General features: G+C 66.8%; 1 protein-coding gene across 5 annotated transcripts; it reads left to right on the top strand.

Moving 5' to 3' along the window:
• The first annotated feature begins 283 nt into the window (after positions 1-283).
• KDM6B (lysine demethylase 6B) lies at positions 284-17,759 on the top strand. Of its 5 annotated transcripts, none has more exons than XM_039231653.1 (24): positions 284-420; positions 2,960-3,076; positions 7,926-8,045; positions 8,291-8,433; positions 8,527-8,668; positions 8,851-8,949; positions 9,048-9,267; positions 9,356-9,448; positions 9,543-9,704; positions 9,787-9,990; positions 10,078-10,431; positions 10,513-12,674; positions 12,772-12,898; positions 13,006-13,111; positions 14,060-14,265; positions 14,365-14,429; positions 14,514-14,582; positions 14,692-14,840; positions 14,979-15,093; positions 15,192-15,379; positions 15,506-15,647; positions 15,912-16,038; positions 16,129-16,299; positions 16,396-17,759. In XM_039231653.1, exons 5-24 carry the CDS (start codon positions 8,532-8,534, stop codon positions 16,417-16,419), a joined length of 4,920 nt encoding a protein of 1,639 aa, XP_039087584.1. In that variant the 5' UTR covers positions 284-420; positions 2,960-3,076; positions 7,926-8,045; positions 8,291-8,433; positions 8,527-8,531; the 3' UTR covers positions 16,420-17,759. The 5 variants fall into 5 exon arrangements, with proteins under 5 accessions (XP_039087584.1, XP_039087585.1, XP_039087581.1 ...); XM_039231654.1 differs by having other exon boundaries at positions 285-420; positions 9,907-9,990; positions 14,511-14,582; XM_039231650.1 differs by having other exon boundaries at positions 285-420; positions 14,511-14,582.
• The last annotated feature ends 167 nt before the right edge of the window (positions 17,760-17,926 follow it).

The raw sequence follows: 17,926 nt of genomic DNA, 5'->3' as shown, positions 1-17,926 counted from the left end.
TTTGCGGGGCCGGGGCTTGGCTGAGGGGTGCGTAAAAAGGTTGGGGTGGGTGGGTGGGGAGAGACGAGTGCTGGGGGCTGGGGGGGGCGGGTAGTTAAAGGAAGAGACCGGAAGGGAGGAGGAGGGAGCCTGCTGGTGGGGAGGGAGGGAGGGGAGGAGGAGGTGGAGGAGGAGGAGGAGGAGGAGGAGGAGGAGGAGGGAGGGGGTTGGGGAGAGCCTGCTACAGTTCTTTGTTTGACTCCGGGACTCAGGGACGGGGAGGAGGAGGGAGGGAGGCAGAGGCTGCGAGCGCCGGGGCAGGCCCAGGAGGCAGAGGAGGGACCGTCTCCCCCGCCCCCCCAGCCCCCACTCCCCCCCCTGCTGCTCCCCCCCTCCCTACCCGGACTCCGGGGGCACCGCCGGGGGACAGACACCCAGCAGGTAACCCCGGCCTGGCTCGCCCTCCCTTCTCGGGTATTCCTCCACACCCTCCCGGCTGACCCCTTTCCCCGGTTCTGTCTCCCCGTTTTCCTCCGGCCCTCCTGGTTCCGTCTCCCCTACTTGGGCTTGTCGCCCGCTGGCCGCGCCGCCGTCTCGTGCAGCCCGACTCCCTGCCCCTCACCCGACAGCCTGTGCGCCCCAGGTCTGCCCGCGGCACCTTTCGGGGCTCTGTCTCGCCGCGTCTCCTGGCTTTGCTTTCCTCGCGATCTGTCCCCTGGGGCTCAGAGTGAGGAGGCAGCCCCTGTCCTTTCCTCGCTCCCCCGGCTCCCCGCCCCCCCAACTCTGGCCCCCTTTCTCCTTCCAGCAGTCTCTAGGGGTGGGGAGAGAACCGGAATTTGGGGGGCCCTCCGGAGGGGCAAGGGGCTCTGTGTCGCTGGGGAAAGGGGCTGTGAGTGTGTGGGGGGGTGGGGGTGGGGGCAGCTGGAGACCCGACCGCCTCTCCGTTGTCCCTTTAAATGGCCCTCACATTTCTGGGGACCCATGGGGGGGAGGTGGCAAGCCTCCTGCCTGGGGGGCAGGGCCCTCGGTTTGTCCGCACGATCAGGGGTGGTAATGATTTAAAGGGACCGCCGCCGTGTGGCCGCTGCCACCCTGTGCCCGCGGGAGGGGGAGCCGGGAGGCCGCGTCTGAGGAGGCTTCGCTGGGAGCAGGGCATCTGAGGCTGAATCTGCCGAGGGGCCTGCCAGGCCTGGGACCCGCCAGGAGGGGTGACAGCTCGCGGGGCAGGGCGGGGGCACTCAGCCTGGGCCTTCTCCTGGGCCCCACCTTTGGGTCCTCGGACTCCTCGGCCCAGAGTCCTTGAGTCCCAGCTGTGGAGTCCGCCGGCCATCAGGTGGGGAGCACCGGCCGGGGTGCAGGTCAGCCGCCCGGCCGGGGCACACCGGAGCTGGCCCTTCAGCTTCCCTTTTGTTGTTTGGCTCTGTTCACAAGAAAGCCCCAGCCCCTCCCCCAGCTCCCCCTTCCCGTCCACATGCCCCCCCCAACACACACACCCACCCCAGCTGTTGGACAGATGAATTACAGCCTCCGGCTTGGGGCCAGGGCTGGTGAGGGATTAAAGCTCTGGGGCTGGCCCTTTAAATGGCTGTGGGCCCCTCCCCCACTCCGGTGTCCAGACACCCCATACACACCCTGGTGACCTCCTTGGCTGCCCCCCACTCCTTCTTTGGTCTGTCACGAGGCCTGCCACTCCCCTCTGTCTCAGGGCTAGACCCTTCCCAGCACGTCCCCTTCCCCTACAACACAGCCACATACACAAACGCTACAGACCGCACGCACACGCGCGCACACACACACACACACACAGGCACAGCACACGGTGCACACGCACGCTCTCTCGTCCCACATTCTCAACATCCCTGTCCTGGAAGGTTCCAGCCTCAAGCTTCATTTCTGTAGCAGAAGCTCTTTGCCTGCCCGGCCTCCCTGGCCCACAGCCGGCCGCTACCTGGCCTGCCCCGGGCCCCCCGCTTGGGTCAGGAGTGGCTCCTCCCTGGGGGCCATGTCATCAGCAGCCCGGGCAGCTTGCAGCACATTGCGTCATGGAGGCTGGGGGCTGGAGGCCTGAGTCTCTGGGGCAGGGGGAAGGCTGTGTGCCGGGCAGGGGGGGGACTAGACTGGGGACGCCAGCGTCGGGACCTCAAGGGCAAACAAGTGTGGCTCAGGAAGCAGCAGCCATAGGTCTCTGAGGAGTAAGTGTGAGATAAGGGCCAGACTTAGGTCAGAGCCCACATGGACACCTGACTCTTGACCCTGGACTTAGAAGACCTAGCTTTTTTGTCTGGGAAGGGAGAGGTGGGGAGGGGAGGGACTGGGCCTCTGTCACCTTCTTGGGCCACAGAGAGGAAGGAGGTGATGGGGAAACAGGATATGGCCTTGAGGGGTGGGAGGCAAGGGAGGCTCACAGCAGAGGCTGCTTCCAGACCCAGGCCCAGAGTCAGCCCTCCTTGAGGAAGGCTCCTCCCTGCAGGGCCCGTTCATCTAGTCTGGCCAGCTGCTCGGGGAGACCTGCCTGCACCCGCCTGGGGGAGGAGGAGGGGGCAGAGTCCAGAGGGTGGGGTTGACTGGTGTCTTGATAAGGTTGGGGACGAGGCTGAGCTGAAGGCATAGGATCTGCAGGCCTGGGGCCAGGGTTGAGGCCGACTCGGGTGCAGATATCAGGGACAACCGGGGGCTCCTCCGGGACCAGGGACTCTCAGCAGCAGAGTTCAGTCCGAAGGGGCATCACGGATGGGGTGTCCACCGGGGACGTCCACGGGTGCTGTGGCACGCACCCCTTCCCCCCCGCAAAGCTGCTTCCTAAAGGGGAGGGCTGGAGGACCACTTTGGGGATGGCTTTTTCTGGTTGCCATGGAAACAGGTTCTCCCATCCCATCTGACCACCAGCACCAGGCTGCTTCTCCCCAGTAAGAAGACAGGGAGCACAGGAAAATTCGCCAGCCTGGGAGACCCCACTTCTAACTGGCCTTTTTTCTTTCAGGTTCCCCCAGGCACCATGCCAGCCCCGTAGTACCACCCACCGCACCCACTGTGGTCTGCTGCACCCCACCGCTGGGGCACTGGCTCCAATGAGACAGGGCACATCAAATCCCATCTGGTAAGTCCCGCCCCTGAGCGGCACCCCCCCCCCCGACCCCCACCCCCACCTGTCCAACTCTGGACCACATGCTTGAAGAAGAGTGGTATGATCTGGACCCTCAGAATGGTCCAGTCCAACTCTGAGCATCCCCCCACCATGTGGTGCCTGAGTGGTTCAGCCTTCCTGGTTTATGGAGCTCCCCTCTGTTGCCTGTGAGTGGTTCAGCCCTGTGTTTCACCAGCCTTTCCACTACCACCAAAAAATCTCCCCCACCGGTGCTACAACTCAGTTGCTTATGGAATTGAATTAAACTAGAGTTGGCGAGGCTGGAGGCTAGACGTGAGATAAACCAGGGGGATCTTCCTTGGGGTGAGGCTGCCCCGTAAGAGTCGGTGAACTGTCTGGGTCGCGCGTGGTGATTGGAAATTGATTTGGAGATCCTGGAGGCCACTGCCACCACAGCCTGCTGTTGCCATGGCAGTCATGGCATCTCGCCTTTCCTTCCTGCTCCCTGTCTGTTCCATTCTGTCCCCGTTGCGCTACAGCATTTCAGCCTTTGCCCCCCTCCCCAACCCGACACCCTAAGGCTTCCTTCTCTTCCGTTTCATTCTCACTTTCGGCCAGTTCTCCGCCCGAGGCTCTGTAGGAGAGAAGATGGTACCTAAGCCAGGGACCTGAGTTCTCTGAGTTGTGTGTCGCTCTTCGCCTCTACTCACTGAATTTTTGAGTGGGACTGTTTTCTTCTGTGTATCTGGATTTGGCAAGACCGTTAGCACATTGGGGTGCCTCAGTGGGATTGTGTTGAATGCATGTGTTAACTGAATGGTCTTCGTTGCCAAGAACGCTGCAGATCCGCTCCACAGGCCCCTCCCCGTACCTGCTCTAGAGGACAGGACACATTTGCGGCGCTAGTGATACGCGGGGTAGAACCTGAGGGGGGCGGTGGAGGGCAGGCTGACCCAGGAGATGGCCTGTGCCCATAAAACCAAGGGAGGGAGACCAGGACAGAGGCAGATGGAAGAGTGGAAAGGACGAGGCCCCGGGAAGAAGCCCAGCTCTTCCACGCTCTTGCAGAGTGAACTTGACCAAGTCACCTAACCCTCTCTGAGCCTCAATGTCCTCATCTGTAAAATGGGGTAAAAGAAAAAAAAAAAAGGACTTCCTGCCTCAGATTTGGGGTAGGGGAGGGAGTTTTAAAAAAGGTATGACAAGTGCTTAAGACAGGTATTCACTAAATGCTGGCAATTATCATCATAATGGGAGCCGCAGGGAGCCTGGAGGATGGGGGGGGGGGCGGGAGGTCGAGGAATAAGACGGGACCTGGTTGAAGGCAGACAGACGCCCAAGTATCTGACTCCAGCAGAAGGATCACTGATCCGGCAGGACGTCCGGGTTGCAGGGAGCCGGGCGAGCAGTGAGCCAGGGTCAGCCTGCCCCAGTGCTTCCCAGACTCCGGTCGGGAACATGAAGGCAAATACAGAAGGGCATGTGCGGAGACACACGTGATCACGCAAGTGATGCAGAGGCAGACCCAGACAAAAGACCGAGACAGGAGCCGGGCAGACACACAGACAGAGACAGCCCCTCAGAGTCATGTAGACAGGCGTAATGACAGGAACGCGTCAGACACGGGCACTGCCGGAGACGAGATGAGCAGCTATGCAGGTGCACCCCGAGACAGACAGCGGGACGCCCCACACACAGCCGACCTTGTCAGACACCCTGGTGAACACAGCGGTCCAGTCAGAGGCAGACACAAGGCTCGTAGTGACACATAGCGGGCCGGGGCCGGCACTGTCACTCCTCGGTGGGAGGCGGGGAGGGGCCGGCAGCGGGGGAAGGCTGGGGAAGGGAATCCCGAGCGGGCGGCCTGCCCGGGTGGCTGAGTCACAGCGGCGCCCCGGCCGGCGGCCCTCCCCTCCGCCTCCCCCTCCCCCAGGTAAGAAGCGAGCCTGTAACCCCTCGCTTCCACCGGGCGGAACGGGGCCCGGCGGGGAGCGGGACGCGGCGGGGGTGCCGGCCCCGGCCCCGCCTCGGCGCGGCCGCGGACTGCGTGCGGGGGGCAGACCGTGTGTGCGGGCTCTTGGCTTTGGCCGGCGTGTGAGTCTGCGTGCGCACGTCTGGCCCCTGTCCCCGCGTCCCGCGCGGCCGGCGGGGCTCCTCGGGCCTGGAGCCGGGAGAGGGTTAAGTGGGTGTGATTGATGGAGTGGGTCTCTCTCGGGGCTCCGGGGGAGGGGGGTCGGTTAAAGTCCCCGAGTCCAGAGCCCGGATGGAAGGGGCGGGGCTGGGCTCAGCCGGGAGTGCCCGGATGGAGAGGGCGTGGCCTCGGCAGGAGGAGAATTAACCCTTTCTGGGCGGCCGGCCCCGGGGACTGTGGGTCGGGCGGGAGAGGCTGGGAAGGAATGTCTGCCCCCGAAGTGTACCGTCCTCCCAGCCTGGCTGTGGCCGCGCGCGCCCTCCTCTCACCTGCCTTCGGGGAGTCTGTGGGGGTCTGTCTTTGTGCCTGCTGCCCGTGGTTGTCCCCTGCCCTGGGCTAGTACGGACACCGGGAGTCGGGGAGGGCTATTCCTGCCCCAAAGCGAGAGTGGAGGTGAGAGTGGCCCGCGAGCCGGCGCCGCCGGGGGAACAGGTGTGAGCGCGGGGCGAGGCTGGCGGGCGCGGGGAGGGGCCGTCGTGGGGGAAGACGAGAGGGGAAATTCCGCGGGACCGGTGGTGAGCGGTGTGTGGGCTGAGTTGTGTCTGCCTCTGACTGTGTGTCTGTGTGTGTGCAGGGAGGCGAGGGCTGAGTCAGTGGGAATAGGGGAAGGTTTTGTGAGTGACTCACGCTCTCCCACCCCAAGCCTGAATCAGACCCCGAGGGAGGGCTTCGTACGGGGGGCGGATGGGGAGTCGGGCGCCTGGGTCCCGGTGGATCCGGGAGTGAGTGGCGAGAGTGAATGTGTGTTTAGTGTACAGGAAGTTTTTGTTCTCCAGTGAGGGCTGCTGTGCCCGGAGTGCCGGCGTGGGGGTTTGTGGACAAAGGTGGAAAGGGGCTGGAGGGACGGGACTCGGTGCTTTGGGGAAAGCTGAGTCAGTTCCCCGTGGGAAAGGGGAAGTGGTGGAGGGGAAGTGTCATCATCGCAGAAGGGGAAGCTGCATTTCCTGGTAACTGGCAGCGCCCTCGGCACCGCTTCTCAAACGGGGATCAGACCCTCCGGGTGCCCAGACCCCCGGTCCCCCGCCCCCCGCCCCCGCCCCGTCCCCCGTGTGTGGTCCCGGACCTGGGTGGGGGGGACTGTGGCCGGGGCTGCCCTTAGACCGCAGTTAAGCGCTCTGCTCGTCGCGGGGCTTGGCAACTGACCGAAAGTCCGTGCGGTGAGCAGAGAGAGTTCGCGCCGAGACTCCGCTGGAGCGGCGCGCGGGGTCCGCAGAGCCCCGGGCTGGGCGGGGAGCGGCGCGCCGCAACCTGTAGGGTCCGGGCGCTTTGCACGTAAACAGACCACCTTGCCCTGCGGAGAGACGACTGTTTTCACCAGAAACCCGCCTGCCCTTGCGGGCTGGGTGGAAATTTCCCCACCGCGCAGGCTTCTCTCGGCGAAGGCGAACTTTCCAGCCGCCCCCAGCCCCGCGTCGCGCGCGCTCCCCCGGCTTCCTGCCCGGCGCTCGCTCCAGCTGGAGCGCTGGCCCCGCCTCCGCCGCTTTGTACTCCACGCTCGCCTCTCGCAGCTCTTTGTACTCTAGACTCTCAATGGACCGATCCCGGGAGCGGAGCCGGCTCCCTACCTGCGGGGACGCGGGGTAGGCGAGGAAGAGGCGCGGGGCCGGGGATCCTGGGCTCAGAGAGGCGACAAGGAAAAACGGGCCGAAGGGGAGGTGCCCAGAAGGGGGGCGCTGCGCCCGCCGTGGGTCGAGGCGGCACCGACGGAAAGGGGCTGGGTGGGGGGGCGCGAAGGAGGAAGTGAAACGGGTTCTGGGTTCTTTAAGGGAGTGGGCGGTGAGAGTGGGACAGGGGTGATGTCACCGCCTGTCGGGCCCCGCCCTCCTCCCTCCCGAAGGACCCCCCCCCCTTACACTTACACACGCCGCTTCCGCTGCGCAAGTAGCCACGTCACGGGCAACCCCCGAAATCCCCCCTCCCTTGGGGGGCGGGGGCCACGTGGGCCGTGGGGAACCGCGTGGCCCCGACGGGGAAGGGCATAGAGGATACGGGAGCCACGCGAGAGGGACCGCTGTGCGCGACTTCTCAGAAGTTGGGGGATTAAAGGGAGATTTAGGTTTGGGGGGTCGGTCGGTCCTGAAGACCTAGAGAGCCAGGGCAAGTGGAGGAGCTCCGGGAACTAGGTATGAGGCTGGGGGCCCGGACCGTGGCTGGGGACAGGGTCAGGCGTGGGGGGGGTGGGGGTGGAGCGCTCGGATCTCCGCGCGGGCGGATTTGGGTACCGAAGTCGCCGTGACCGGCCAGCCCTCAGCAGTCACAGGGGACACTCGGGGTGGGAGGTGATGCACGGGGCGAGGTGAAGTGAGGAAGGGGAGCGACGCCTTTGTCCGCGCTGTGCCTCCGTTCGCCTTCGGTCGGTCTCAGGGCGCCGGGGCCGGGGGCGTTTCGGGCGGTCCTGCCGGGGCTACCGGCGGCTCTGTGGGTGCGTGGGACTCGCGGGTGGCGCCGTCCCCCAGGCCGGCCCGAGCGTGCGACGCGCCGCCTTCACCCGCAGGGGCCCCGGGCCCTGCCTGCGCCGCCCGCCCGGGTGTCAGGTCCGGGATGCGGACCCTAGGTAGGAGCCGCGGGGTCACCCGGGGGTCACCCCGGGCCGAGCCCGTCTGACCGGCTCCGGCGCCCCTCCTCCCCGGCCGCGGCCGGGCTAACCTCACTCTCATTGGTCCCGGCCAGGCTGTTACTGAGGCGGAGACACGGGTGATGATTGGCTTTCTGGGGAGAGAGGAAGCCCTGTGATTGGCCGGATCTCAGGAGCTCGCCGACGCCGTGCGAGGACGCTCCCACGGAGGCCGGGTAAGCCGCCGCGGCGCTGCCGTCCGGCCGCCCCAGGGGCTCCCGGCGGCGAGCCCGCGCCGCCCGGCCGTCCCGCCCCCTGCCCCTCGGCCCGGCGCCTCCGGGGGCTCCTTGGGCGGCGTGGGCCTCCCCGCGGGGAAAGCCAAGGCCCGACTCCCGGCGCAGATGTCGGCCCGGCCCGGCCCCTGGGCCTCAGCTGTGCGCTGGCCGGCTCACGGCACTCCTCGTCCTCCTCCCCTCCGCAGAATTGGCTGTGAAGGGCCCTGGGCTGCCGTCTGGGGGCAGCGGGCACTCCTGTCAGAGCGGCTGGAGCGGGACCGTCGCCCCAGAGAGCTGGGGCAGGGGGCCGTGCCCGATCTCCAGGGCTCCTGGGGCCACTGCTGACCTGGTAAGGGAAAGCTCGGGGCTGGCGCGGCCGTGTGGACGCTGCCGGCTCCGGCTGTGTCCCCATGTGCATGTTGATCTCTCCTCTGTGACTCAGGCTGGATGCATCGGGCAGTGGACCCTCCAGGGGCCCGCGCTGCACGGGAAGCCTTTGCCCTCGGGGGCTTGAGCTGTGCTGGGGCCTGGAGCTCCTGCCCGCCCCATCCCCCTCCTCGTAGCGCATGGCTGCCTGGAGGCAGGTGAGAACGCGGGGCACCCCTCTCCCCGTCTCCACTCCCGGTCGCTCTCTGGGTTTATGCCCATCTCTGGACCCTGGTGTGGTCCTCGGCTCCCTTCTCTGGGTCTCTCTGTCCCCTCGTTCCTGGGTGGGGGCAGGGCCGCTTCACCTTGCTGCCTGTTAATAGGCCCCTTCTGTCTCTAGGTGCTCTGCCAGCATTGGGCAGCCTCCCCTCTCTGCTCCCCTACCCCCTTCACATGGAAGTAGCTCCGGACACCCCAACAAACCGTATTATGCTCCAGGGTGAGTACGGATTTAAAGGCGCTGCGGATGCGGGGTAAGGCTGGGGCCTCAGAAGAGGGCCCCTAGGCTTGACCGGCCCATGCGCCCCCTTCCCACAGGACGCCCGCCCCAAGACCCCTCCACGGGAAGCTGGAGTCCCTGCACGGCTGTGTGCAGGCGCTGCTCCGGGAGCCGGCCCAGCCGGGGCTGTGGGAGCAGCTAGGGCAGCTGTACGAGTCCGAGCACGACAGCGAGGAGGCCGTTCGCTGCTACCACAGCGCCCTTCGCTATGGGGGGAGCCTGGCTGAGCTGGGGCCCCGCATCGGGCGACTGCAGCAGGTGGGATGCGGGAGGACCGGGGTGGGGTGGCTGGGTTTGTGCTTTCCGGGTAGGCGCCCTCCTCCTAATGTGTGCCTCTGCCCCCCAGGCCCAGTTCTGGAACTTTCACGCCGGCTCCTGCCAGCACCGAGCCAAGGTCCTGCCCCCGCTGGAGCAAGTGTGGAACTTGCTGCACCTTGAGGTGAGATGGGGGCCGGTGGGCTGGGGAGGAGGCCCCCCCTCCCTCCCCGCCAGCCCTGCACGTGTGCCATTCTCTCACCTCGCTCTGTTTTCAGCACAAGCGGAATTACGGGGCCAAGCGGGGCGGTCCCCCCGTGAAGCGAGCCGCTGAGCCCCCAGTGGTGCAGCCCGTGCCTCCCGCGGCACTCTCGGGCCCCTCAGGGGACGAGGGCCTCAGCCCCGGGGGCAAGCGCAGGAGAGGCTGCGGCTCTGAGCAGGTGTGTGTGGCGGCAGGCTGGGGGCCACCGTGGGCGGGGCTGGGGACTGGGGGCACCGTTCTCACACTCACTCTTCTTCCAGACCGGCCTCCCTCCGGGGCTGCCGCTGCCCCCGCCGCCCCTGCCCCCGCCGCCGCCCCCCCCACCCCCGCCGCCGCCCCCCCCACCCCTGCCTGGCCTCGCCACTAGCCCTCCGTTCCAGCTGAGCAAGCCAGGGCTGTGGAGCACCCTGCATGGGGACGTCTGGGGCCCCGAGCGCAAGGGTTCAGCACCCCCGGAGCGCCAGGTGAGCCCCTGTCGGTTGCTGCTCGCCTCTTCACCGCAAGTCCCCCGTCCCCCACCCCTCACCCGTGGTCCTCTGCCTCTCCCGCAGGAGCAGCGGCACTCGCTGCCTCACCCGTATCCGTATCCGGCTCCGGCCTACGCCGCGCACCCCCCTGGCCACCGGCTGGTCCCGGCCGCGCCCCCAGGCCCAGGCCCCCGTCCCCCAGGAGCAGAGAGCCATGGCTGCCCGCCTGCCACCCGTCCCCCCGGAAGTGACCTTAGAGAGAGCAGAGTTCAGAGGTCGCGGATGGACTCCAGCGTTTCACCAGCAGCAACCACCGCCTGCGTGCCTTACGCCCCTTCCCGGCCCCCCGGCCTCCCCGGCCCCACCAGCAGCAGCAGTAGCAGCAGCAGCAGCAACACCACCACCGGTCTCCGGGCCGCGGAGCCGAGCCCAGGCATTGTGAGTTCCCGACTGGGGGCCGGGCGGGCGGTGCCCCCTCCCCCCCCCAGCAGCCGCTGACCGCCTGTCCCCTGCGTGCAGCCCGGCGCCGACCATTACCAAACTCCCGCGCTGGACGTCTCCTCTCACCAAGGCCGCCTGGGGCCCTCGGCACACAGCAGTCGGAAACCGTTCCTGGCGGCTCCCGCTGCCACTCCTCACCTGTCCCTGCCGCCCGGCCCCCCCTCGCCGCCCCCGCCACCCTGTCCCCGCCTCTTGCGCCCCCCGCCCCCCCCTGCCTGGCTGAAGGGCCCGGCCTGCCGGGCAGCCCGAGAGGATGGGGAGATCTTGGAGGAGCTCTTCTTTGGGGCTGAGGGACGCCCCCGCCCTCCCCCCCCGCCCCTCCCCTCCCGCGAGGGCTTCTTGGGGCCCCCGGCTCCCCGCTTTTCTGTGGGCACTCAGGATTCGCACACCCCTCCGACTCCCCCAGCCACCAGCAGCAGCCCCGCGGGGCCTGTGCCCTTCCCCCCGCCTCCCTATCTGGCCAGAAGTTTGGACCCCCTTCCCCGGCCCCCCAGCCCGAATCTGAGCCCCCAGGACCCACCTCTCGCACCCTTGACTCTTGCCCTGCCTCCAGCTCCTCCCTCCTCCTCCTCCTCCTCCTCCTCCTCCTGCCACCAAAATACCTCAGGAAGCTTCAGGCGCCCGGAGAGCCCTCGGCCCAGGGTCTCCTTCCCAAAGACCCCCGAGGTGGGGCCGGGGCCCTCCCCAGGCCCCTTGAATAAAGCCCCCCAGCCTGTGCCGCCCAGGGTTGGGGAGCTGCCTGCCCGAGGCCCGCGGCTCTTCGACTTCCCCCCTACCCCTCTGGAGGACCAGTTTGAGGAGCCAGCTGAGTTCAAGATCCTCCCTGATGGGCTGGCCAACATCATGAAGATGCTGGACGAATCCATTCGCAAGGAGGAAGAGCAGCAACAACAGGAGGCCGGCGTGGGCGCCCCGCCCCCCCTGAAGGAGCCCTTTTCATCTCTGCAGCCTCCGTTCCCCAGTGACACAGCCCCAGCCGCCCCCGCCGCCCCCGCCGCCACCCAGGAAGAGGAGAAGAAGCCACCACCAGCCCTGCCGCCACCGCCGCCTCTAGCCAAGTTCCCTCCGCCGCCCCAGCCCCCGCCCCCCCCGCCGCCCCCGCTGCCCCCGCCGGCCAGCCCGGCCAGCCTGCTCAAGTCCTTGGCCTCCGTGCTGGAGGGACAGAAGTACTGTTACCGGGGGACTGGAGCAGCCGTCGCCACCCGGCCCGGGCCCTTGCCTGCCACTCAGTATTCCCCAGGTCCCCCATCAGGTGCTACCGCCCCGCCGCCTGCCTCGGCGGCCCCTAGCGCCCAGGGCTCCCCGCAGCCCTCCGCCCCCTCGGCATCTCACTTCTCTACCTCAGGCGGGCCCTGGGCCCGGGAGCGCGGGGCGGGCGAAGAGCCGGCCCCGGGCCCCATGACCCCCGCCCCGCCGCCCCCACCCCTGCCTCTGCCCCCTGCTCGGTCTGAGTCTGAGGTGCTAGAAGAGATCAGTCGGGCTTGTGAGACCCTCGTGGAGCGGGTGGGCCGGAGCGCTGCCGACCCCGCAGGCCCGGCGGACACGGCAGGCCCGGCGGACACGGCAGGCCCGGCGGACAGTGGGACTGAGCGGCTGCTGCCCCCCGCCCAGGCCCGGGAGGAGAGCGGCGGGGCGGCGGCAGGGCCAGGCAGCGGCAAGCGGCGGCAGAAGGAGCACCAGAAGGAGCACCGGCGGCACAGGCGGGCCTGCAAGGACAGTGTGGGTCGGCGGCCCCGAGAGGGCAGGGCAAAGACCAAGGCCAAGGCCCCCAAAGAAAAGAGCCGCCGGGTGCTGGGCAACCTGGACCTGCAGAGCGAGGAGATCCAGGGTCGTGAGAAGGTCCGGCCCGATCTGGGTGGGGCCTCCAAGGCCAAGCCACCCACAGCTCCGGCCCCTCCACCGGCCCCCGCGCCCCCTGCCCAGCCCGGGGCTCCCTCTGCTCCCGTTCCCGGGAAGAAGGCTCGGGAGGAAGCGCCGGGGCCGCCAGGTGTCAGCCGGGCTGACATGTTAAAGCTGCGCTCGCTCAGTGAAGGGCCCCCCAAGGAGCTGAAGATCCGGCTTATCAAGGTTGAGAGTGGGGACAAGGAGACCTTCATTGCGTCCGAGGTGGAAGAGCGGAGGCTGCGCATGGCGGACCTCACCATCAGCCACTGCGCCGCCGACGTCGTGCGCGCCAGCAAGTGCGTGCCCTGGGGTCGCCCCTCTGCTCCGCCCCGGGGGTGCTCCCCTCCCCCCGACCCTGATAGTCCTGCCCTCCTGTGCCTGTCCTCCCCACAGGAATGCCAAGGTGAAAGGGAAGTTTCGAGAGTCCTACCTTTCCCCTGCCCAGTCTGTGAAACCCAAGATCAACACTGAGGAGAAGCTGCCGCGGGAAAAACTGAACCCGCCCACGCCCAGCATCTATGTAAGTGTGAGCCCTGCGGTGGGTTCTGAGACGGGGGTGGGGGTGGGGGGGGCGGCTCGGAGCCTGGGGCAGGGCTCTCACCCCGTCTCCTCCTTGTCCTGTCTCAGCTGGAGAGCAAACGGGACGCCTTCTCGCCTGTGCTGCTGCAGTTCTGCACGGACCCTCGAAATCCCATCACCGTGATCCGGGGCCTGGCGGGCTCCCTGCGGCTCAGTGAGTGTGGAGGGGCCCGAGGATGTGGGGAGGGTGTGGAGGGGCCCCCTTTTGAGGGCCCCCCTGCTTGCACTTACAGACCCCCCACTGCGGCTCTCACGAGCTCTCCCTCCGCAGGCCCTACTTGCGGCCTTGAGCTTTCTTCCCATTGCCCGCCGCCGTGGCCCCAGCACTGGGCAGACGGGAAGGGGGTGGATCTCAGGACCTGGTTAGGGTCACTTTGGGTTTTCTTGATCGATTAGGATGAGAATACAAAATTCCCACTGGCCCATGGTGTGGGGACTTTTTAAAGTTTATTTTGAGAGACACTGCGAGGAAGGGGGGGAGAGGAAGAGTGGGAGTGGGAAAGGGGCAGAGAGAGAGAGAGGGAGAAAGAGAATCCCGTGGGCTCCATGCTCAGCACACAGCCTAATGAGGGGTTCGATCCTTGACCGTGAGATCATGACTCACCGATTGAACCACCCAGGTGCCCCCAGGCTCTTTTTTTAGCGCTTTATTGTGCAAAATATATTTTTTATTGTGCCAAATTTCAAACAGAGGTACACACCTCCAAATGGAAACCACGCAGAAACGCAAAACACAGTCGTCTTTCCTCTGTACCCATAGCGTTCTCTCTATCCGTGTATCTTTCCTTCCCTCCGCTGTTAACGTGAAGTGCATTCTAGGCTTGTACTAGACTCAATCTCTCGTTGGACCCAATGATAAACTCCCATTCGCTGAGCACCTATTAAGTGCCAGGTGCAGGGCACCTGAGGACTGGTGGAAGTGCTCCAGCTCAGAGCAGCAGCGGGAGAAAGGGGGTGGCCCTGGCGGGGGGCGGGGAGGGCAGCCTTCCCAGCTCCACGTGCGTGGGGCGGGGCTGAGCTCCGTGCAGTGCAGTTTCGGGGCGGGGGAGAGGCTTGGGGAGGAAGGCGGCCCTCACTCCCTGCCCTCCGCCCTGCCTTGCAGACTTGGGCCTCTTCTCCACCAAGACGCTGGTGGAGGCGAGCGGCGAGCACACGGTGGAGGTGCGCACGCAGGTGCAGCAGCCTTCGGACGAGAACTGGGATCTGACGGGCACGCGGCAGATCTGGCCCTGCGAGAGCTCGCGCTCGCACACCACCATCGCCAAGTACGCGCAGTACCAGGCCTCGTCTTTCCAGGAGTCCCTGCAGGTGCGGGGGGCCGCCGGGCAGGGCGGGGCAGGGGGGGCTGCGGCGGGAGCCTGGGCTGGGGCGCTGACCCTCGGCCGCCTCCCCGCTGTGGCCCCGCAGGAGGAGAAGGACAGCGAGGACGAGGAGTCCGAGGAGCCCGACAGCACCACGGGAACCCCCCCCAGGTAGGTCTCGGTCGTCCGCCCCGGGCGCGCCCTTCCCTTCGCCCGCGAGCCTCCCCCAACCTGTGCTCTTTGCCCCGGCAGCAGCGCGCCGGACCCGAAGAACCATCACATCATTAAGTTCGGCACCAACATCGACCTTTCCGACGCCAAGCGGTTAGTGCGGCTGGGACGGGGCGGGGGGCGGGGGGCGGGGGGCGGGCGCTGCTGGGCCGGCGGGGGGCGGGGGCGCCCTCTCACTCCTGCGGCACCTTGGCCCCCGCAGGTGGAAGCCGCAGCTGCAGGAGCTGCTGAAGCTGCCCGCCTTCATGCGGGTCACCTCCACGGGCAACATGCTGAGCCACGTGGGCCACACCATCCTGGGCATGAACACCGTGCAGCTGTACATGAAGGTTCCCGGCAGCCGAACGCCAGGTGCGCTCCCCGCCCGCCCGGGCGCGCGCGAGGGGCGGGGCTGCCGCTCCGCCAGCCAATGAGGGCCCGGGGGCGGACTGGTCGCGGAGCGCGGGCGGGGCTGCCGCCAGCCACGCCGTTCTCTGTCGCCCCCTGCAGGCCACCAGGAGAACAACAACTTCTGCTCCGTCAACATCAACATCGGCCCCGGCGACTGCGAATGGTTCGCGGTGCACGAGCACTACTGGGAGACCATCAGCGCCTTCTGCGACAGGTACGCGCCGCCCTGGCCCCGCCACATACACCTCCTCCCCTGCCCCCAGTCCCGCCCCATCCCTGTGGCTTCCGTCTGACCCTGTGGCCACCGCGCAGGCACGGCGTGGACTACCTGACTGGTTCCTGGTGGCCAATCCTGGATGACCTCTATGCTTCCAACATCCCCGTGTACCGCTTCGTGCAGCGCCCCGGAGACCTGGTGTGGATTAACGCGGGCACCGTGCACTGGGTGCAGGCCACCGGCTGGTGCAACAACATCGCCTGGAACGTGGGGCCCCTCACCGGTGAGACGGCGGGGCCCGTGCGTGGGGGGTGGGGGAGAGCCCCGTGGGCGGCCGGGGAAGGGAGGGCCTGGGGCCGGCGTGGTCGCGGTCCCTTGAGCCACCTCTGTTTCCCCCTCTGGCCCGCAGCCTATCAGTACCAGCTGGCCCTGGAACGATACGAGTGGAACGAGGTGAAGAACGTCAAATCCATCGTGCCCATGATTCACGTGTCCTGGAACGTGGCTCGCACGGTCAAAATCAGTGACCCGGACCTGTTCAAGATGATCAAGTAAGCGCCCCATGTGGGAAGGAGCCCATCTCCACCCGAGCTGGTCCCGCTCGTCACCTTTCTGCCGGAATCCGCCCCGTTTTCCTCCTCCTCTGCCCCGGACCACGTGCCCTGCACTGTACCCGCTGCCTCGGACCTGGGTTTTCCCGGCGGCCCAAACAGACAAGAGCCACGTGTCCGCAGTGATTGACGCCCCGGTCAGGGACTGTGACCCCGCCTGGCCGCCCGCCCGCCGGCCTCACGGCCCCTCCCCGCCCCGCGCAGGTTCTGCCTCCTGCAGTCCATGAAGCACTGCCAGGTGCAGCGCGAGAGCCTGGTGCGGGCCGGGAAGAAGATCGCCTACCAGGGCCGCGTCAAGGACGAGCCCGCCTACTACTGCAACGAGTGCGACGTGAGTGGGCCCGCCGCGCGCCCCCGGCCCCCGGCCCCCCCCCCCCACGGCCCGCCGTGACCGCGCCCCCTCCCCTGCGCCCCGTCCCAGGTGGAGGTGTTCAACATCCTGTTCGTGACCAGCGAGAACGGCAGCCGCAACACGTACCTGGTGCACTGCGAGGCGTGCGCGCGGCGGCGCAGCGCGGGCCTGCAGGGCGTCGTGGTGCTGGAGCAGTACCGCACCGAGGAGCTGGCGCAGGCCTACGACGCCTTCACGCTGGTGAGGGCCGGGGGCGGCGCGCGGGGGGCGGGGGGCCGGGGGCGGGGCCCGGCCCGCGCCCTCCCCTGAGCCCGGCGCCCGATTTCTCCCCCGCAGGCCCCCGCCAGCGCGTCGCGATGAGGCCGGACGCCCCGCCCGCCCGCAGGGCGCCGCGGGGCCACCAGCACACGCCTGGGCTGGACCTAGGTCCCGCCTCTGGCCGGGAAGGGGGTGTCGGGCCCGGCCCTTCCGCCCCATTGGCAGCTCCCCCTCACTTAATTTATTAAGAAAAAAGTTTTTTTTTTTAACAAATAAGAGGAAAAAAGGAAAAAAAATGGGAGACGGGGGAGGGGGCTGGCAGCCCCTCGCCCGCCAGCGCCTCCCGCTCACCGACTTTGGCCTTTCTAGCAACAGACACAAGGACCAGGCTCCGGCGGCGGCGGGGGTCACATACGGGTTCCCTCACGCCTGCCGCCCGCCCGCCCGCCCGGCGCAGACGCTCGCGGCTCGTGTTTGTACATAGACGTTACGGCAGCCGAGGTTTTTAATGAGATTCTTTCTATGGGCTTTACCCCTCCCCCCAGAACCTCCTTTTTTACTTCCAATGCTAGCTGTGACCCCCTGTACATGTCTCTGTTTATCCACTTGGTTATCATTTGTATTTTCTGGTTTTTTTTTTTTTGTTTGTTTGTTCTTGGTTGTTTCTGTTTTTTGTTTTTGTTTTTTTTTGGTTTTTAATTTATAACAGTCCCACTCACCTCTATTTATTCATTTTTGGGAAAACCCGACCTCCCGCACCCCCAAAGCCATCCCGCCCGCCCCTCCAGGGACTGCCCGCCGCCGGGCTCTCCCCGCGCCCCAGTGTGTGTCCGGGCCCGGCCCGTCCGTCTCCGCCCGCCCGCCCGCCCGCGGCTCCAGCCGGGTTCTCATGGTGCTCAAACCCGCTCCCCTCCCCGACGTCCTGCACTTTCTCGGACCAGGCCCCTACTCCCGACCCGACCCCGACCCCGCCTGAGGGTGAGCGACTCCTGTACTGTAGGGGAAGAAGTGGGAACTGAAATGGTATTTTGTAAAAAAATAATAATAAATAAATAAAAAAAATTTAAAGTTTTAAAGAAAGAACTATGAGGAAAAGGAACCCCGTCCTTCCCAGCCCCGGCCAACTTTAAAAACACGGACCTTCCCCTCCCCCCTCCCCTCCCCTCCCCCTTTTCTTTTTAAGCGTGAACCAGCCCAGGGCCAGGGCCTCACTGGGGCAGGGACACCCCGGGATGAGTTTCTCTGGGGCTTTATTTTCGTTCTGTCGGTGGTTTTTTTCTCCCACGCTGGGGCTGCGGAGGGGTGGGGGGTTTACAGTCCCGCCCCCTCGCACTGCACTGTCTCTCTGCCCCAGGGGCAGAGGGGTCTTCCCAACCCTCCCCCTATTTTCGGTGATTTTTGTGTGAGAATATTAATATTAAAAATAAAATCCGAGAAAAACATCCGGTTTGGATACCGTGCTGGGGGGCCGGCGGGGCGCGCACCTGGGGGGCGGGGCGAGCCCCTCCCCGAGGCGCCTGTGGAATGTCCAGCGCGCCGGTCCGCTCCTCCTCGGTCGGGGCTGGGTGGGGGGGCGCCCGATCCCGGAGCCGCATTCCAGGATAAGGGG

Source organism: Hyaena hyaena, unplaced genomic scaffold (assembly GCF_003009895.1).
Source record: "Hyaena hyaena isolate Hyena2069 unplaced genomic scaffold, ASM300989v1 scaffold_58, whole genome shotgun sequence".
In the NCBI taxonomy this organism is placed as follows: Eukaryota; Metazoa; Chordata; class Mammalia; order Carnivora; family Hyaenidae; genus Hyaena; species Hyaena hyaena.
This window is presented reverse-complemented; position numbering and strand designations above follow the sequence as displayed.